The 20,362-nt window shown below is 47.7% G+C and overlaps 1 protein-coding gene across 5 annotated transcripts in view; it reads left to right on the top strand.

Annotated features, from left to right (window-relative positions):
• IQGAP3 (IQ motif containing GTPase activating protein 3) overlaps positions 1-20,362 on the top strand; it is a 41,400-nt gene that overhangs the window by 8,834 nt on the left and 12,204 nt on the right. For all 5 annotated transcript variants that reach the window (XM_083417255.1, XM_083417254.1, XM_083417256.1 and 2 more), the window contains 18 exons: positions 629-807; positions 1,185-1,272; positions 2,406-2,569; positions 3,257-3,344; positions 4,888-5,051; positions 5,344-5,504; positions 6,936-7,060; positions 8,008-8,171; positions 9,087-9,177; positions 10,091-10,258; positions 10,415-10,557; positions 11,096-11,266; positions 13,165-13,248; positions 13,496-13,567; positions 14,609-14,678; positions 16,245-16,453; positions 18,568-18,720; positions 19,794-19,957. In XM_083417255.1, coding sequence (XP_083273381.1) covers positions 629-807; positions 1,185-1,272; positions 2,406-2,569; positions 3,257-3,344; positions 4,888-5,051; positions 5,344-5,504; positions 6,936-7,060; positions 8,008-8,171; positions 9,087-9,177; positions 10,091-10,258; positions 10,415-10,557; positions 11,096-11,266; positions 13,165-13,248; positions 13,496-13,567; positions 14,609-14,678; positions 16,245-16,453; positions 18,568-18,720; positions 19,794-19,957 — 2,458 coding nt within the window. The remainder of the gene's footprint in view (positions 1-628; positions 808-1,184; positions 1,273-2,405; positions 2,570-3,256; positions 3,345-4,887; positions 5,052-5,343; positions 5,505-6,935; positions 7,061-8,007; positions 8,172-9,086; positions 9,178-10,090; positions 10,259-10,414; positions 10,558-11,095; positions 11,267-13,164; positions 13,249-13,495; positions 13,568-14,608; positions 14,679-16,244; positions 16,454-18,567; positions 18,721-19,793; positions 19,958-20,362) is intronic.

Here is a 20,362-nt window from a genome sequence, read left to right as displayed (position 1 = left end):
GGCCAAGAGGCAGAGGTGGGTCAGGCTGGTGAAGAGGCACGGGTGTCTCCCCCTCCTGCTGCAACAAGCTCCCCTCCCTCTGATCTCCCAGAACCAGGAGATGTATGCGGTGGGAGGAGCAAAGGCAAGAATGTAGACAAAGTCTCGCAGTTGCTTGGGAAACACCCTGGAGACAAGAATTAGCCAACTGTCGGGAGATGGGGAGCTTTGGCCTTGGCAACTGCTTCATGGGAGCAAGACCTGAGTTGCTGTGCTCATTAGACCCGACACTCCTGTGCAAATCCTGTTTTGCCAACAAAGAGTTAACCCCAGCTTGCTCAGTATGATTTACTGCTGGCTCTCTCATGTCACCATATTAGGCCACATCTACACCACACATTTAAGGTACATGGCTTCCCCCATCCTGTGGGAGTGTCTGCAAAAGTGCACCGAACCTCCTGATTGTTCTATTCCAACTGCAATAATGAACTCCACACAGCCGTTGTACTTTGTTTCTTTGTTCTTCGTTGTTTTTAAAGCAGGTTCCAAGATGGAAACTGTGCTATGTCACTGTGGGGTGGAGGGCGTTTGGCGTTTGTGTCTTTGCTGCCTAACACTGGACTTTGCCTTTCTTATTCCCACCCCCTAGTCCACGCCGCAGTCCTGGCCATCAACAAAGCAGTGGAAAAAGGGGTTGCGGAGGAGACTGTCCTGGCCTTGCACAACCCCAATGCCATGCTCTCCAGCCTTCGGGAGGGCTTCGGGGCCATCTACCAGGAAGTTCTCTACCTGGCCAAGGCAGAGAAAGCCAAGAATGGGAAGTACCAGGTAAGCAAAGGTTGTCTGAGGTGGAGGTGGTCACACTGATGCATTTCGGATAAATGTAGTGGTGAAAGTGGTGGTGGTGGTTTTATTTAGGTCATTTGTATACCCCTCCATATTTTGAAGAAATCTCTGAGCTGTTTACAATAGCATAAAAATATCACTATATACTATATATTCAATCAATAGTATATATTCAATCAACGTCCACAATTTAGAGCCCCACAGAATGCTTGGCTAGAAGAGATGCTCTTAAAACAGACTTTGCCAATCTAGGGCTCTCCAGATGTTTGGGACTACAACTCCCATTAGCCCCAGCCAGCACAGTCTGGAGGGCAACAGATTGAAACCAAAAGTGTTGCCTTTTTCTTCCGCACACTCAGCCTCTACAAGAAATCCCCGATGGCGAAGATATTTATGATCGGTGCCTGACCCAGGCCGAGATACAAAGCAGCATCAACAACGCAAATGGTAAGCAGAACGGCAGCCTCTCTGCCCTACTCAGGGCAACCTCTTTGGAGTTCAGCAGTTCAGTCTAGATATGGCGCTTAAGCATGATTTGCCCTAAAGCAGCACTGGCTCACCTGTGGCCTTTGGGGTGTTTTTGTTTTTAATTTTTTTTTCATTTTTATTAAGTACAAATTAGAAAACATACGACATATTTACAACAAAAGAAAATACAAAGGAAAAAGAAAATACATATAACCAAGGAAAAAAATTAGAGAATACTTTTCCTCTTTTCATATTTACAGTTATTTATACCTCTATAAAATGCTATTCACAATAAAGGAGTGAAATTAAAGATAAGATTCTGATATCTTGCCTTTGGGGTGTTTTTGGACCACAATTCCCCAGCAGCCTTGACCTTGGGGCGGTTGCAGGTTCTCCATCCTTCCCCAACTAATGTTGAGAGCCCAAATCATGGAGGCCGAGCCATTGTGGCTAGTCACCATTGATACCCTTCTTCTCTGTGAATTTGACTAATCCACTTTTAAAGCTGTCCAAGCTGGTGACCATCGCTGCCTCCTGCAGGAGCGAGTTCCATAGATTAACTGCACCGTGGGAAGAAAAGAAAAACTTTGTCTGTTCTGAATCTTCCAGCATTCAGCTTTGTTGGATGCGCATGAGTTCTAGTGTTATGACAGAGGGAGAAAACCTTTTTCTCTATCCACTTTCTCTGCCAGCTTCTGCCATGTCCCAAATTTGGACCCATATCTCTGTAATGACAGGTGAAGTTTTATTGTACTCAAAGGCCTGTGCAGGCAGCTCTCAATTTGCATGCAGTTGATGCCCGCATGACCACACACACGAGCCATGTTCAGCACCGGAAGAGGGGGAAATGGCCTTCCGTGTGCGATGACCTGCAACGTAACCCACTGTCTGTATTCTGAGAGGCAGCCACTTGTAGGGGTCTTTTTTTTTTTAAAGCACTGCAAAGACCCTATAAAGAGGAGGTGCCCGCCCCGGGGGGGGGGTGGATTAAGCATCAGTGCAGGGTAGGTGCTGTACCACTGCGCTATGGCCCTGAGAAGAGGGAGAAGCGATTTGCTTTTCGATACATAAGCACTCTTCGCGATTACTTTTTATTTTCTGAAAACATATAGCGAAAGGTGCTCTGGAGCTGGTGGACGATGCCCTTGAGGAACAGGATCCCCAGGGGTTGTACTGCGCTTTGCAGGATCCTGCCCTGGCTTTGAGGAACCTGCGGCGAGAGAATGCGGACTGGTACTTGGATCAGCTGAGCACTGACCGGGCGCAGAAGGCTCTGGTAAGGCTCATTTGGCTTGGTGGGAAGGAGGAGGAGAAGGGCAGTTGTGAATCGGAACTATTTGCCCCCCCCCCAGCTGATTGGCCACAATTCCCAAGGCAGGATTTATAAAGTATTATCGATTCTAATTCAGTGTTTTGTTATCCCTGGTGTACGTGATTATTAACAGTGGTCCTGTGACCTTCCATAACAAGTTTCTCCTTTAATTCATGTAACGCTTTGGAAATTCTGTATCTGATATTTTGTAAAGGCCTCTGGCTATGTACAAAGAAGTTGACTGACAGTTCCCAAGGACAGAAGCAATCTTGTTCTGGACACATCTCTAAAGATGCTTGCAGGCTCCTTCTCCACATTGAAGCAAAAAGCCCTTTCTAGAGTACAAACAACTGGGGACTTTAGCTCAAATTTTGTGCTAAGGTAGCCTTTGCCAACCTGGTGGCCTCCAGAGGTTTTGGGCTACCTGGGGCTGATAGGAGTTGGAGGGCACCAGGTTGGCAAAGGCTGTTGGAAGAGCCTTTTCTCATTACAATTCTGGTTCTGCTGCAGCGGCCAGGCTACTGTTGGGCTTCCGTGCAATGCCTTAAACTGCCCAGTTGCAGTGAGATTCCCCAGCCAACCTTGTTCTTTCCAGCCAATCACGCTCCCTATTAGCTTGCATTTAAGCCATCCTTTTGCCCTTTTTCTCAGGAGCTGGGCTATGCGGACTTGCTTGAGCAAGAGGAAATCCAAGCTGGGCTTTACGTGGCCAATGAAAGAGGAGATCAAGAACGTGCTGGTGAGAGAAGATCTGCCCTTAGGACTGAGGGCTAGTGAGTGGGCCCTGGGGGTTTAGGCATATTCAGAATTCTTTGGTGTGTTGTGCCTCAAATGATTGATATGTGTCACTTGGGAAATTGCCAGAAACCATTCATTCCTGGGGGAACTTGCTGTCTGGCCTATACTTTATTTGTAACATGCAGAATAATTATTAGTGTATTCATTTGTTTAGGGATGGGGTGGTGATGAACCTTAGGCCTGTGGGGTTGTTATGCATGGAAGGGGGATACTCTGTCGCTGAGCTGTGGTTGGTGGATGGCTCAAGAACCCAATATACCCTATGTATACCATGTGTGGCAGCCTAGTTGTGGGATGCTGTGCGCTCATCAGCCCCCCTGGTTTTGCTACCCACTTAGGAGCAGATTTTGTCGTCAAGCACCAGGTTGAGATGCATTACCAGAGATCTGAACTCACCTTTGTGAGTCACGTACTGAGCAGGATGGGCCCTTGGCCTGATTGAGTAGGTTCTCCTTGTGGTCTTTTTTTAAAAATTACTTAAAAGTTTATTGGGTACTGCAGAGAATACAAGTAACCATGAACGCGTGCTAGAGAGTTGCAACATACCCCCAGGAGCTGACCAGTACTGTACTCATTATGGCAGCAAGTGGACAGAATTATTGGCTGTGCAGCTTGAATAATCTCTCTGCTATCATTGCAATTCTTGGTTATCCATACCATCTGTTTGGCCCCTTTGACAACTGCTTGAAACTGTCTCTTCACAAAGCACTTTTGATCACAAGGGGTGCATTAACAGAGGACCTGCAAAGGCATTACTTTACCTGTGCGAGGTTAGTGGCAGAAAAATATGTTAGAAATTGCAGTTAGAGAAGATGCAAAGTTCCACTGGAAGAATATGAAGAGTGGGGAGAAATTTGCTCCATATATTTTCAATGTTTAGATTTCAGTGAGGATCATTTCAAGACTCATACAGTTGTACCCAATTTAAGTTGTGTTTTAAAAGTTTTTTTAATTATGACAAAGTAATAATCATAAAAAGGGACGCAGGTGGTGCTGTGGGTTAAACCACAGAGCCTAGGACTTGCTGATCAGAAGGTCGCCAATTCGAATCCCTGTGACGGGGTGAGTTCCCGTTGCTCGGTTCCTGCTCCTGCCAACCTAGCAGTTCAAAAGCACATCAAAGTGCAAGTAGATATATAGGTACCGCTCCGGCGGGAAGGTAAACAGTGCTTGCGTGCGCTGCTCTGGTTCGCCAGAAGCAGCTTGGTCATGCTGGCCACATGACCCGGAAGCTATACGTCGGCTCCCTCAGCCAATAAAGAAAGATGAGCGTCGCAACTCCAGAATCGGCCACGACTGGACCTAATGGTTGGGGGTCCCTTTACCTTTAAATAAGAATAAAAATGTGCATCCCATCCCCAAGACCATTCCATTGCAACTATCCAACCTCCCAAAATTTCAACACCACTTGCAATGGTTTGACCCCTTTCCATTTTAACAGTTCTGGCATTCTTATGTTCTTATCTCACCCTACTAACACACAGTGACACAGGCCGTGAGCCGTATCAACGCCTCCATTCGGAAAGGGGTAGCGGAGGAGACGGTGCGCTCCCTGGCAGACCCCGAAGCTCAGCTGCCGGATGTCTTCCTCTTTGCTGCGGGGCTCTATCAGCGAGAGCTGTCTGCCCTTCAGCGGCAGCACCCGCAGGTGAGTGCAATGCCAGGGGCCTTTCCTTGCACAACAGCCCTGCAGTGCTGCTAGTCTGCAATAGAAAGTGTCCTTTCATATTGTATCACAGCGTGGTATGCTGGCCTGACAGCCACTGACAGAAAGTCTCTACCGAGGGTGGTGAATACAGCACATGACATCATGGGCTGTCCCTTGATGACATTGCAAGGGATTGTTGCCTTAGGAGAGCGAGAAAATTTCTCAGGGATGACTCACACCCCGGCAAAAAGCTATTGCATTTAATTCTTTGTGAATCTCCTTTTTTCTGCAGGGGGAGCTGGTTCAAGAGGAGCTGTTTGTCGCTGTGGAGATGCTTTCGGCAGTGGCACTGGTCAACCAGGCCCTCAAGGACGGAGACGCCTCCAGCTTCTGGAGGAGCTTGGTCAGCCCTGCTTTGGGCCTGTCAGAGATAGAAGAGAGCAATGCGCAGCGGTAAACCCACTTCCCCCCAAATCTCTTCTCTGTCATGCCTAGTACTCTGATACCACTATAAACAGCCTTGGCTTCCCCCAAAGAATTCTGGGAGCTTTAGTCTATTAAGGGTGCTGAGAGTTCCCCTCACAGAGCTTCAATTCCCATAATTCCCTGGGAAGAGGGATTGACTGTTAAACCACTCTGGAAATTGTAGCTCTGGAGATCTTGAGGCACAGGCTGGTCTGAAGATCTGCAGGCTTTTAAATATCTTAGCCAGCACAATCTGTCACTAAGACCCTGGTACTCAAAAGTACTTTGAGCATAGAGGTTTTATTCTTAGCTGCCTTGGTTAATAAAGCGTAGATCTATCAACCACTATCCAATTCAGAACACATCTTTACTGAGCTCATGGTTTGATTGGAGTGAAACAAACCACGAGCCCCAGTTCAGACAACACACTGAGCCAAACTGTGGCTTAGCCCCAGGTAGCACAGCAGGGAGGAAATGGAGTAAAACGGCTTCAGTCTCCTCTCTGGAAACTTGTGTGTTCATGCTAAACCATGGTGTGGCTTAGTACTGCATATGAAACGGGTCAGTAAGAGGCAACAGAAGGCATATGGGTTTGCATTCAGTTTCTACCTTTTGTCTATAAACATTCTGTTTGGCTGCCCGCTGCTGCATCTTGTTGCTACTTTGTCAAGTTGCTATATTAGTCTGAATGCTTGTGTCATATGTTTTCTGAATTTCAGAATGTGGAAATTCTTATTTAAGTCACTGATTTCAATTGGCTTTTTCATCTTGGTGATTTTAAATCAGTGACTCATCTAAATTGATTCATCTGCTTTCAAGCACTATCAACTGGGGCCCTTCTCCATGTGCCCTCTCCATGAGAGGTCAGGAGAGTGGAAAAACAAGAGCAGATCTTTTCAGTGGTGGCTCCCCTTTTGTGGAATGTTCTCCCCAGGGAGGCTTACCTGGTGCCATCATTACTTACTTAACTTTATGCACCAGGCAGAAACATTTATTTTCCCTCAGGCCTTTGGCTTGTAATTATCTGTGGTCTCCTTGAGCGGGTGGGATGTTTCAATCCTGCCTTTTGAAAAATATGAATGTGTTATAGATTTTTCTCTGTTTTGTTTTATGCTGGTTTTAATGTACATGTTATCTAGCTGTTATTTTATCTGTAAGTCACCATGAGACTTAGGGTATTAATAAATATCATCATTATAATTATGTACGGTAAGTTGTAATTTTACAACCAGAAACTTGTCCTTAAAAACAAGAAGGCAGCTTGAAAGTGATATGCCCAATATTCCTTTCAGCACCTCCAAAGAATCACTTCCTATAAACTACCTGCCATGTGCACAAACCTGGGGAATAGCTGCTTTTTTTTTTCTAAAAGGGGTGATGCAAAGACGACGTCTTGCTTTTTTGTTTTTAATTTCTCAGTTATTTTGACGACTTGTCACAATGGAAGCACCGATCTCGGGACACAAAGTTTGACTTCCTGAGCTGGAACGACATCCAGGCTTCAGTGAATAGTGTGAATGCCTCAGCCCAAGAAGAAAATAATAGTAAGTCACCTTTCACTTTTCAAAACATTTTCAGTTCTGATTTTAGTGATGTGAATGTGAAACAGGCACTGGAGACCCTTTAGGGAAGGTCTGCAGCTCAGTGGTAGAGCATCTGCTTTGCGTACAGGCGGTCCCAGGTTCAATCCCCAGTATCTTCAGGTTTAGCTGGGAAAAGACTCCTGCCTGAATCCATGGAAAGCCATTGACAGTCAGTGACCAGGTTTGCATGACACTCTAAACCTTAGTTAGACTAAAATGTAGCCAAGCTAACCTATGGTTTAAATGAGAATGCACAGCAAAGTAGTACACGCTGCTGAAACCCCGGCCACTCTGCTGCTAGCGAAAGCGAAGCCATGGTCTGACTTAGCACAGCACCTGAACCTGGCCCCATGGTTTCTCTCTGAATCACAAGCCCTCTTTCGGATGTAATGCGAAGCCAAATTTCTCAGCAGGAGCAGGCTTAGAGCACAGCACCCATGATTTCAGCGGTGTACACCAGCATATTGTGTGTTCACATTCAAACCATAGTTCCAGTGGTTTAGAGTGGCATGCAGGTGAGCCCAGTATGGACAACTGATGGTCTGCCTCAGCATTAGGCAGCTTCCTGTGTTCCTAAACCCGACCCTCAGAGGCTTTCCATACAGCACCCAGCTTAACCCCAGTTTCCCCACTGCCACCACCTCCAAATTATGTACACTGGCCGCTTTCTCTCAACTCAGACACAGCCAAAGGATTGCAGTCTAGCAACATCTGGAGAGCCAGAGATTCCATAGGTGGTGCTGGTGGAACTCCTCTGGGACAAGTTTAAAGGGCTTGGAAAAGCACATTGAAAGCCCAAAGATCAGAGCTTAATACGTCAAATGTAGGCCTATAGACTACTCCATCTTTGAACTGAGCTTGGTCAAGACGTTTTCCCGGTTCTCCTGAAATCTCCTTTTCGTCCCCAGAAATACTTGCTGTTCGACTGATCAACGAGGCTCTGGAGCAGAGCAGCCCAGAGAAAACCCTCAGAGCCCTGCTGCTTCCTTCTTCCGGCCTCTGCGATGTGACGCTCCCCGTTGCTAAACGTTACCATGATGTTTTGACCCGCATGCGGAAGCAGAAGGCCCAGGTAGGAGAGGAAGGAAGAGGAGAATGAAGTTCAGGTTCCAGGGTGGTGGGGTAGGAAACCACACTAACTTCTTACAGAATTCTCTGGCTCTCCAGAACTGTGAGACTTCATTGCAGAAGTTCATTTCCGGAAGCCTGATGGAGACTATTACGGCTTCAGAATGTGTGTTTATGAATTCACATAAACTAGACTGAATAAACTGGCATGAGGTGGGGGTTAGGAAGTTTTTTGTTCTATTCCAGTATGTTTTGACTGGTGCTGTGCATGTTTGCAATTCCACCTCTAAATCTTGCATTGCTACTTGCATCTCTGAATTATTATTTATTTGGAGCGGCTGTAACCCTTCTCTTCAACCAAGAAGGCTTCCAGAATGGCTGACTTAACAATCAATTGAAAGTAGACAGTCCCTGCCCCTGCAGGCTTACAATCTAAAAAAAAGGCAACACACAATGGAAAATGACAGAGAGGGAAGGGGGGGGGGGGAATCAAACTCAGGCACCAGTTCTTAAAGAGTTGATCTTATAATGACCAGCTGGCATAGTTCAGGGGCAGGAGGTGTTTGATGCAGCTGGGCTGGGCTTTCAGTAAAGGTGATGGAATGAGCTCTGTTTTCTATCTCTGCCACTGATGGAATGACTGCTCCCAGGTAACAGTCAAGGGAGAGGAGGCCTGATGGGGTTGGCCTGTCACAGCAGTCACGGTGGCGTGAGCTTGGCTTCCTGAAGTGTGTGTGTGTGTGCTTGTGTTCTTCCCTCTCCTATTTTATTCTTGCTACAGTCCTGTGAGGTACACTAGGTTGAGAGAGAGTAGTGGGTGACTCAAAGACCCCCAGTGAACTTCAGAGTCAAGTGTATATTTGACCCATGTTTCCCCCGAGAGACAATTCTGTGATCATTTTTATCTTTCCTATCTTAGATGGCAGGGGACACCGGAGCTATGCTGTGGTGGGAAGAAATCCAGGAGGGCGTCTCCAAAGCGAACCACGACACTGAAGCTGCAAAGAGAAGTATGTGCGCCGTCTGGGTCTTCCTGGCTCAATTGGATCTGCAGGACCTAAAGGGTGGTCCTGTCTGCTACCATTTAGGGTGCCATGAGCAAAGCGGGTGGGAGAAGGCTCAGGAACAAGAAAGCCTGGGCAAACTCCCATTTTGCTCCTGCAAGGTGTTACGGCAGCCACCAAGTTGGATGGCCTTGAAAGAAGATTAGACACATTCAAGCAGCTACTAGCCATGATGGCCATGCTCAGCCTCCTTTGTCAGAGGCCATATGCCCAGGGGTGGGGAACCTTCAGTCTGCAGGCTAATCTTGGCCTGCCAGTGGGTTAAATCTGCCTGCCACAAGTTTTCCCCCATACCACATCCACTTGATCAAGTGTAAAGGGGAAGAGAGAAAAAGAGGTGTGTTTTGCTGGCAAAGGCAGCTTAAAGGACTTTGCAAAAGTGCCCTTTGAAGGAGGAGGTGGAGGCTGCTTCAATGGGTGCTTTTGCAAGTCTTCCCAGGCTCCTCTTTTAAACACTTGTTTAAATGGGAAGGCTCGCCAAGCTGTGGGTATGATTTTGACAGGTGGACAACCTTGCTTACGTGTCAGCCGTGCGATATCATGATAATAACATCTGACTGGCAGGTTAGCACCTCCCACCCATCTTTCATTTTCGGCCTGTGGTGCCAATCCTGAAAAGAATCTGGCGCTTGGAGCAAAAAATGTTCCCTACACCTGCTGGACGCCTCAGAATACCAGTTTCTTGCAATCACCGGTAGGGAGAGTTGGGTCCTGCTTGTACACTACCCTGGATCTTTTTATGAAGTGTGATTTAAAAATGTTTTAAATACGTACATTGAAGTAGTCAGGTTTCTAGCCCCTGCGGGGTGAACCTGGACCAATGCTTCAAAATCTTTTGCCTTTGCCATCTGTCCCACAGTGGCTCTTGGCACCGCTGCCATCAATCAAGCCATCAAGGAAGGGAACGCGGCACAGACAGCCAGGGTCCTGCGCAATCCGGACGTCTCTATCTGTGGTGTGGCGATGGAGTGTGCTGCCTCCTACCAGGCCCAGCTGAGTGCTCTCATGGCTTCCAAAAAAGCCCCAGGTAAAGCGAGATATGTGTGTCACTCCCCCCACCCTCATTTTTTTACCATTAATGCTCAAATTCAAGGATTTGAAAGCTTGCACTTTCTTACAACAGTGTCTCTGTGGAGTGTTTAATTCTAACTTTCTTTTCCTTTTTTAAAAACGTAACCTGCAGGGAACTCCAGACTACCTTGGGTCCGGCACAAGCTGAAGGATGGGACAGAATATTACTTCAGCCTGCAGACCTTTGAAGGCTCCTGGGACCAGCCTCGCCCCTGTGCCCTCAATGCGGAGCATCTCAGCCGGGAGGAAATACAGGTCTCTCTCTTTGTACCTGTGAGCTAGGAAGCAGAACGGAGGAGTGAGAGGCTCTGTATCGGCCACTCGGGTGGGGCAGCTTTTCTCACCTCCAACTCAAAAGGGAGCTGCTGCCAGAAGGACAACTGTGAGGGATGAGAGCTGTTTTGGGGGTGTCTGGGTTTGCCGTCAGGAGGTGGCTGGTTCCAGCTGCCTTGCCCCACCCTCCAGCCCCATAGCAACCTTCTGAAGGGAGTTGCTTAATGACTATTCTGATTTGACCTACTAGCAAGCTGTATGTTTGGTTAAGTGTGTGTGTCATGCTAAATAAACTGCAGGAGCTTTTTGTCCAATCCAGTTGGCCTTTACAGGGATAGCAGAACCTCCATGTCCAGGGGCAGTCTAGCTCTGAATATCAAGTGCTGTGAGAGCAGGCTTCTCATTGGGGCGCATCTGATTCAGAGCAGAGGGCTCGACCAGATGGGGCCCCTTTGGCCTGATCCAGCAACCAAGCTCTTATGATGGTCTTCTGACCCCATGCATCTCTCTGTGCCTACAGTCCACTGTTGCCCGGGTTACAGCTGCCCACGATCGGGAGCGTCTGTGGGAATCGAGCACTTCGCTGGTTGTGAAGCTGCAGGCCCGGATGAGGGGCTTCCTGGCCCGGCAGGAGTTTGCAACCCGGCGGAGCTTGTGGTGCAAGCAGGTGCCAGCCGCTCTCAAGATCCAGGTAGGAGAACGCAGCTGCCCTGAGCCTAGACTTTTAAGAATTGTGCTGTTCATTGTGTTTCCCCCCCCGCCCAAAAAAAAAAATTTAAATCTGTAATTTTGATGGCTTTATGTTGCATATTTTTCAGATAATAGTAAAGGTTTTAATTTATGCTTTTTGTACTTTTGATTTTATATAATCAAAGCTACGCACAAGACATAGCAGCAGTACAGATGTTTGCATTTTCTGAAAAAAAACCCAGAGAGAAAATAATGCAGAAAAATAAAAGAAGCAAAATACAACAAAAGCCAAATTTCACAATTTGGTAGGAGAAAAGAGGTTTTTGTATATCTGAATTTGACACAGAAGAAATGAAATCCCACCAAATGGCGTAGAAATGTTCCAGGTTTTCCTTGCCCATAGAGAGGCATGATTTGTAAATTATTTTCTCTGCAGTAGCCAGAGCCCACATATACTTGCACCCCAACGGGCGTTGAAGCCCCATCATGTCTTCCATTCCCTGACCAAAGAAATTATTGCTGCAGGCCTACATCGTTCTTTAAAGTTGTTCTTCCCCTGTGATGGGGCAGCTGATGTGGGTGTAGCAAAGAATTAGAAACCCCACCTATGGGTCTCATCTCTGCCTAGAGCTCACACCTGTGCTGTGGGGGCAATGATACGGCTCAGGTGCAGAGCATCTGCTTGGCATGCAGAATGCCCTGGGCTCGACTTCTAGTGCTTATCAATATTGTTATTATTTAAAGGTTCAGGTTGGAGGGGTTGTGAAGGCCCTCCTCTGCACTGGAGAGTCTTTGTCAGTCAGCACAGCCAATTACTGGGCTCTATGGGCAAGAAGTCTGACTCAGGAACATGGGAATTAACCGACAGGCGCAAGGGTGGCTGACCTTCAGTCTGGGGGCCTGCTCTGGATCTCTGAGCAAAATTTGCTGCCTCAATACCCCACTAGTTTGGGTGGGCCAAAAGGAAAATTAGAGGAGGGCAAAGTGATGCAAGATTGGTCTTGCGTTCCTGGGCTGAAGTGGGCATTCATCTGTTGCTTGGGGAGGGGGGCGATCATGTCCTCTCCTCAGTTTGTTCAATTTAAGAGTTTCTCTGTGTGGTGACTGCCAGGAGTTCCAGGAGCAAAGAATAAAAGGGAGCTGGCAGTTAATAGCTAGCGGCTGGCGGCCTGCCCAGGATATTTCGCAGAACTTGCCCAAGGTGTTTCTCGTAGCATAGATAAGAAGGTGCTGATAGAATCTCAGTAGGTTGGTAAGTTTTAAAGTAGAAAAGTGAAAAAAAGGAAAATTTGCTTCCTTGGGTAACAATTGATGCTAATTACAGTCCTGTAATCTGCCGTGCTCCGAAGCCTGCTTGCTAAGCTGTCGCCATCTTGGACAGATCAACTGGGGGGGGGGAGAGACTGTCCTGGGGCTGTGAGGAGAGTGTGGGGTGGCCACACCTGCAGATGACCTGCAGCGACCAGGTTGCAGGTGGCATTCAGACCAGAAAAAGTTAGCCACCCCTGTTGTACAGTGTCTTGTTGCGACATTTACGTGAAGCACCTTTGAGCGTTCGTAACAGGTGCATAAATCCTGGGTATTATGGGGGAGGCTGCCAGCCCAGATGTGGAAGAATCTGCTCTTTGCGGAGTGGGGTCCTTAGGTTAGAGGCTCTGATATCACAGCTGGGAAGAGCTGCAGCTCAGGGGTGGGGCAGTTTGGATCCTGGGTTTGCGTTCCTGGGCTGGAGGAAGCCCCCAGAGCCTGCTGCCCCTAAAGAGCCTGCTGCCCCTAAAGGAGGTAGCAATGGGCTAGAGCAGCAAATTTGACTTAAGGCCATCATGCAGTGGCTGGGACCAGGTTTGTATCCAGGGCCTTTTTCAGCCCTAAGCCAGTTCCCATGCTGTCTCCTCACAGGCTTACTGGCGTGGGTACCAGCAACGGAGGCGTTACCTGGAAAGGCTGCGGCATTTCCAGAAGAACACAGGTGCTGTCATCAAGGTATTTATTTTATTCCTATCTTTGAAGCCCACCTTTTGCTGTCACCAGCACCAGTATTTTATGGGCCATGAAACAAACGATAAACCACCAGATCAGTTGCATGTCTGTCCATGTTTATTTGTTAACGAAATAAATCAGGTTAAGGGGAGAGATACTTTTGGGGGGAGGGTGTTTCCTTTCATTTTCTTTGACTCGTCAGCCCAAAATGGTCTTGTCACACCTGTGCTGTTCCTACTGCTGTGTTCAGATTCAAGCCTGGGTACGGATGTGGCGAATACGCAGACAGTATCGACAGAGGTTGGCCTACTTCAGGAAGAATGTGAGTAGGTTGTGTTTTTCCCACACACACACACCTGTGCATAACATCACTGTAAATGATGGGTCATACCAAACCCATTTTTGTCAGGAGCTCGTCCTACACTCGAGTAGGACCCTGGCAGAGATACACGCCTGACTGGCATGTTCCCTCCCTCCTGGTTGATCATTCAGGAGCTTCAAAAACTTTATTCTGCCCGAACATCACAGCGACCGATGACAACAGACATCGGCACACTTAGGGAACCGCAGAGTCTTCGCAGCTTGCGTAACAGACCTCAGCAACTCAGCATTTTGGCTAATCTATTTTATTTACATATAAACAAACACGGAGCACTGCGACATGGCTCCCTCTCTCTCTAGCATCAGACATCAAAGAGAAAAAGAACAAAGGACAATAGCCCCACTTCACGGAACACAGCAACACAAACATCCTGTCTCCTTCATTTTCCACTCCGTGGAGTCAAAACACACACCGTCATGTGATAGACAAAAATCCCATGACTGCAATCATGGAGCAGGAATTCTAACAATTTTTAGCCATAATCAGCCAGGTGCTCCAAGATAGTTAGTGGTGGTATAGTGGTTATTATAGTTGTTGTTGTTGTTTTTATTATTACTAAAATTGTGTATACTGCCCTTCATCCAAAGATCTCAGGGTGGTTCACAGCATAAAAATACAGTATAAAACCACAAAGTACATAACTAAAAACAAAAACGAAACCCATAATCCCTCCTCCCACAAACACATTTTAAAGGCCATGGAATATTAATCAGCCCAAGGCCTGGTTGAAGAAGAATGTTTTTACCCGGCACCAAAGGTGCATAACGAAGGTGCCAGATGAGTATTTTATAATGATGTTTTTAAATGCTGAAAGCTGCCTTGAATCCCCACTTGGGAAAAAGTTGGGCTCTAAATGCATTAAATAAATAATAAATATACCCACTATGATTTTGCAACTGCTGTTTGCCACCAGGATGTTTTCCTACCCCTTCCCTGCTCCCACATTTCAACCACTTTCCCTCTTTTGACATCCCTTGACAGGTCAAGGCCGTAATCAAAATCCAGGCATTTGTACGAGCTAACAAGGCACGAGAAGATTACAGGATGTTGGGTAAGTATCTGGGTTTCATGTAACCTGAGTTTGCAAACTGGCCTGATTGCCATGTAACACTAAGCCAAGGTTTGTTCAGCAAACCATGAGTTAACCACAAGTTGTCAAACAGACCATTGAACGTACCATGGCTTGGTTTTCCCCCTTCCCCAAGGTTTGGCTTATTCAGCAGCTGCTCTTGCCTTGTGCCTTTGTAGCTTGGTGAACATCTGAGGTGGGGCAGCCAAACAAAACCATGGCTGTGCTGAGTACACATGTAACACCAAGCCATAGTTAAAGCAAACCAAGGTTTGTAAGAGAACAAGAAACTATGGCTTCGGGTAATGGTTTGTTGGCAGCAAACAAACCATAGCAAAACCGCTGAGCAGGGTTTGGACGGGGGTGGGGTGAACTTTGGACTCAAAGCCCTAGTTAGCTCCATCAATCTGTTTGGGGCCAGTTGTGCCCACCTGTCCCATATCGGATGGTACATGTCAGGCATGGGAAAGCAGAAGAAGTTTGCTCCTAATTCCTTTTTTGAATTAAAAAAGCATCAACTTTTTGATGCAAATGAATTCTTCCTTTGAACCTTCAGCTTGAATTTAAGAAATTCGAAGGAAAAATGCTCCTATGCTATTCAAAAGGTTCTGCTGGGGCTTCCAGTCAGAACCAGTCAGCTTACAGCAAGCTCCATTGAGACTGGTTGAACTACAGAGTTAACCCACTGGGAACTGCGTAGTACATCTGACCCCGGCACAAAGCAGGGCTTGTTGGGTCCCCTGACTTCATGGTGACACCAAGCCTTTGGCAGATGGGTAGGCTCAGCCGCTTGACAAAATGGGGGAGGTAGTGAAGTGCAGGATCAGGCCTGCTGGCTGGATCCTGTTCCCCACTCCTGTTTTGGGTGATCAAATAAACCATAATTTAACAAATCCTAGCTTAGCACAGGCTTGACCAGTGTGTCTGCATTTAGGTAATAATTTTAAAATTCGAAATTGGCAGGATTCTGCTCCAAAGGGTGGAGTCTTTATATATGGCTTCAAAACTCTCTACTTACCCAGATGTGTGATATTATTATTGGCATATGTTTTTAAAATCTATTGATACTTTTAAATATTTACCTTCATAACTTACTATTTTTATTGCTATATTTCAGTGACTATTTCATACAGCTTTGGGTAAACTGCTTGAGATTTCTTATAAATAGTATATCAATCTTGTTATTTATTACTGTTGTTATTGTTGTTGTTGTTATTATTATTATTATTATTTTCAAGAAAACCTCTCCCTGGCTCCTAAACAACCTTGGAAGTCCATTCTGAGCCTTGACTAAGATCCAATAAATATTATTCAATTGGCCAGGAGTTGGTGTGTGTTGATGTTGGTTTGACTCAGCAGATTAACAATGTGTGTAGTTCAGCGGCTTCAGTACTGGATCTAAGGAAGCTTCACATTTCAATATTTTTGTTGTTAAGCTAAGAGTCTTACCAAGGATGTGGGGAACCTGCTTTCATGTGATGTACTTGGACAAGAGGTCTTACTCTGAAACCGACAAGCCTCTTTCTCTCTCTCTCTCTCTCCTGCTAGTACACAGTGGGAAGCCACCCCTCAGCACTGTCCGGCGTTTTGCCCACCTGCTAGAACGCAGCCAGCGGGACTACTGGGAGGAACTGGAGCTGCTGGATCTCCAGGAGACTGTGGTGAGGGGAATCCGCTTCAACCAGCAGCTGGAGAGCGACCTCAACCTCATGGATATCAAGATTGGATTGCTGGTCAAGAACAGGATCACCCTCCAGGTCAGAAGGGAGCAGCAGATCAAGGGCCCTTGGCACGGTGCCTCCAGTGGGCCCCCACCCCAATGTGGCTGCCCCTTCCTTTTTTCATGCAGCCACTACTGCCACAGCAGTGGCAGCCACACCATTTATCCCCCTCCTCGCTGGGGCTCCAGGTGGCATTTTAGATCCAGTGGGACATTTTATTTACGGTGAACTAAAGTGGCAAGTAGGGGCACGGGTGGCGCTGTGGGTAAAACCTCAGCGCCTAGGACTTGCCGATCGCATGGTCGGCGGTTCAAATCCCCGTGGCAGGGTGTGCTCCCGTCGTTCGGTCCCAGCGCCTGCCAACCTAGCAGTTCGAAAGCACCCCCAGGTGCAAGTAGATAAATAGGGACCGCTTACCAGCCTGAAGGTAAACTGCGTTCCGTGTGCTGCGCTGGCTCGCCAGATGCAGCTTGTCACGCTGGCCACGTGACCCGGAGGTGTCTGCGCACAGCGCTGGCTCCCGGCCTATAGAGTGAGATGAGCGCACAACCCTAGAGTCTGGCAAGACTGGCCCGTACGGGCAGGGGTACCTTTACCTTTACTTAAAGTGGCAAGTGGTATCGCCATAACCTATTGGTGTTTCGCAACTTTCTGACTAGTTGCAGGACCTTAGCCAGACCTAGCAGAGTAAACGCAGAGTTCACGAAAGCAATTGGCAACTGGCTGCAGACAGGATGGATGAAGCAGGAACCAGTAACTTGTAGTTATAGGTGTTTATTATATACGGTGAACTATTTACAGGAACAGAACAGAACACAGATCTTTGACTAGCTCTCTCTTACACGACTCACAACTCTCAACTCTGAACTCAAACTCAAACTCGTACATTACAGTTAGTAGGCCATAAATCATCATTCCCGTGAGAGAGCTTGACCAATCATGGAGCTGTCTCCATCCCTCTGTATCACCAGGCAGACTTACTCCTTCACATTGCCTTGGTTGTCGGCCAAGTATTCAGATTCCCAACAAGTGGCCATCAAGGATGGGAACCAAGCTAGGCACCCATCCAGAAGCAGCATCACTACCCACCCACCTCTTAAAGGGCCATCTGGGCTCCTCCAATGCCGGGCTTCCTCCTTTGCTCAGTCCTTCTGCCCCTTGCTTTTCTGTTGGGGGTGGCTTTTGTGACCTCCAAGGGCATGCTCTAGAGTGGCCTTTGCCAATCTGCTGCCCTGTTTTGGAGGGCACCAGGTTGGCAAAGTCCATGTTAGAGAAACCACATATCACTTCTGCTGTGGCCAGTTTAGTTTCCAGGCAGATACCGTATTTTTCGCCCTATAGGACGCACCGGCCCATAGGACGCACCTAGATTTGGGGGGGGGGGGAATAAAGGGAAAAAAATTATTCCCCCCCCCCCAGGCGCGGGGCGGGGGCGGGGGAAGCCCGAGCTTCCCTCTCCCCCAGCCCCCAGAACGGGACCCAGAGCGATGCCGAAGCTGCGTGCAGCTTTGGCCTCGCTCTGGGAGCTTGCGGGGCTGGGGGAGGGGGAAGCCCTCCGCCAGCCTTCTAACCAATTCGGAGGACAGCGGGAAAGGCGCGCTGCGCCTCTCCCGCTGTCCCCCGAGTTTGCGGGGCTGGCGACGGGGAGGAGCAGGCTTCTCCCCCCGCCAGCCTTCTAACCAAGTCAGGCTTCTCCCCCCCCCCCCCCGCCCCCAGTTTGTGGGGCTGGCGGTGGGGCTCTCCTGAAGCCTGGAGAGCGAGAGGGGTCGGTGCGCACCGACCCCTCTCGCTCTCCAGGCTTCAGTGAAAGCCTGCATTCGCCCCATAGGACGCACACACATTTCCCCTTCATTTTTGGAGGGGGAAAAGTGCGTCCTATAGGGCGAAAAATACGGTAATTTGTGCTGTGGACCAGTTAAGGTTCTGCTAATAGTACAGCCTCTTCTGATTCTTTTTCTCTCTCAAAGAAGCTGTTGCCATTTAATCCATGATCTTGCTGACCAACCTGTTTGCAGCCTGATTTCTCTGCCATCCAGGGGGGTGTAGCTTTGAGTTCAAAAAGAGGCGAGTTCGTTTGTTTTTGGTGCTCTGCAAACAAGGGGAGAATGCTTTGTGTGTGTCTGTCAGTCGTCAACTCTTCCCCTTGGCAGGAGGTGGTCTCTCACTGCAAGAAGCTGACGAAGAAGAACAAGGAGCAACTCTCCAATCTGATGGGCCGGAGCAAAGAGCAAGGGCTGAAGTCCCTCAGCAGGGAGAAGCGGAAGATCCTGGAGGCATATCAGCACCTCTTCTACCAACTGCAGGTCAGCTGGCGACTTCCTAAGCAATACCCAAGGCAAAAATTAGTATTGTCTGTTCTTTTTATTTCATAAAATTTATGTACCATGTGATAATAAAGAAACCCAGCAACCTCAAAAGCAATTGGGGTCTGTGACTAATAGGGTGAGGCAAACTAGCTTAAGGTCTGCACAGGGCGATCGCATCATATGCCCATTTAACTTGTGGAAGTTCAACCAGGGGCAAAGAGAGCTTTTACACTCTCTGCCTTGCTTGCACACCAGCTCCAGAAGCGCCTGGATGCTCACATGGGGGTGGTGCCAAGGCTCTGAATATTCATGTTCTTGCATATACACAGAACCCTTGGAACTGAAACCCTGCGTAAGATGCGATCATACTGTACTCAAATTCCCAAAGCTATCTTTAAACTGTTAGCCTTTTCTTCACTGTCTTTTTATGTTAAAAAGGTTCTTGTTTTTGTTTTGCAGCCTCCTTAATAAAATATTTGTATTTATTTCCTTGTGCTGCCTATTAAAAGGGAGCTTTGGCCCTGAATCAGGTACCTCAATGCTTGGTTATCTGCTACTGAGCCATTTGTGGGCTTGGGGCTCCAACAACAAGAAGTGAACTGTTAGGCTTGTTTCTGGGCATCGTTGGGATTCACAAACACAAGAGCCATCGTGCCCCTGACTCAGGATTTGAATGACTGCAGGGGGTGGCGGCAGCACTACCCAGCAGGGTTGGTTTTCCTTGGACATTATTTTAAGCTTTAGCTCTCTTATTCTGTACATGTTTGCCCTGCATGGGACAACATTTTGGTCCCTACTGCCAAAATGAGGGGTAGAGAAAAGCCCTTCTACATTACATTACATTACATTACATTACATTACATTACACCAAACACTTCTTCATAGTTAAACTATGGAACTCCCTCCCACAGGAGGCACCAATAGCCAGCAGCCTAGAAGTCTTTCAAAGAGGACTAAGCAAATTTATGCAGGGGAAGGCTCTCCATGGCTACTAGCCACAATCAGCTTCCACAGTCAGAGGGAATAAGGCTAAAACAGATTTCTGCATATGAAAATGTCTCTCCTCCCAGACCCACCCGGTTTATTTGGCCCGGCTGATCATGCAGATGCCACAGAACAAGTCCACAAAGTTCATGGAGTCTGTGGTCTTCACCCTGTACAATTACGCCTCCAACGCCAGAGAGGCCTACCTCCTGCTCCAGCTCTTCAGGAGCGCCTTGCAAGAGGAGATTGAGTGAGTATCCTGTTTCTTGATCCTACGTTTTCTCCCTTCTACCCTTAAGGCTTCTGCCTTCCTTGTCCTGGTTGCTGACAGCATTCTCGCCTTAGTAAAGATGTCAGCCTCCCTTTCCTAGGAACTGAGTCAGACCACAGATCCATCTAGTCCTAGTATTCCCTGCCCTCACTGGCAGCGGCTATCTGGTATCCCAGGCAGAGAAGGGTCTTATCCTATCACCTCATCCCTTTTTAACTAGCAATGATGAAGAGGACTCTGTATGAGGTGCTGGTTTTGTCTTCTAACTGGTTATTTTCGAGTGGCTTGTCACACTGCCGCATCGCCACATCATTCGTAGTGGCCTGATTTAGTTTATTGTTGCTCTAAATATGCAGTAGAATGACATGTCCTTTGTGGAGGCTC

This window comes from Podarcis tiliguerta (assembly GCF_965153285.1).
Source record: "Podarcis tiliguerta genome assembly, chromosome: 16".
NCBI lineage: Eukaryota > Metazoa > Chordata > Lepidosauria > Squamata > Lacertidae > Podarcis > Podarcis tiliguerta.
Note: the sequence above shows the minus strand (reverse complement) of the source record. Positions and strands in the feature narration are given on the sequence as shown.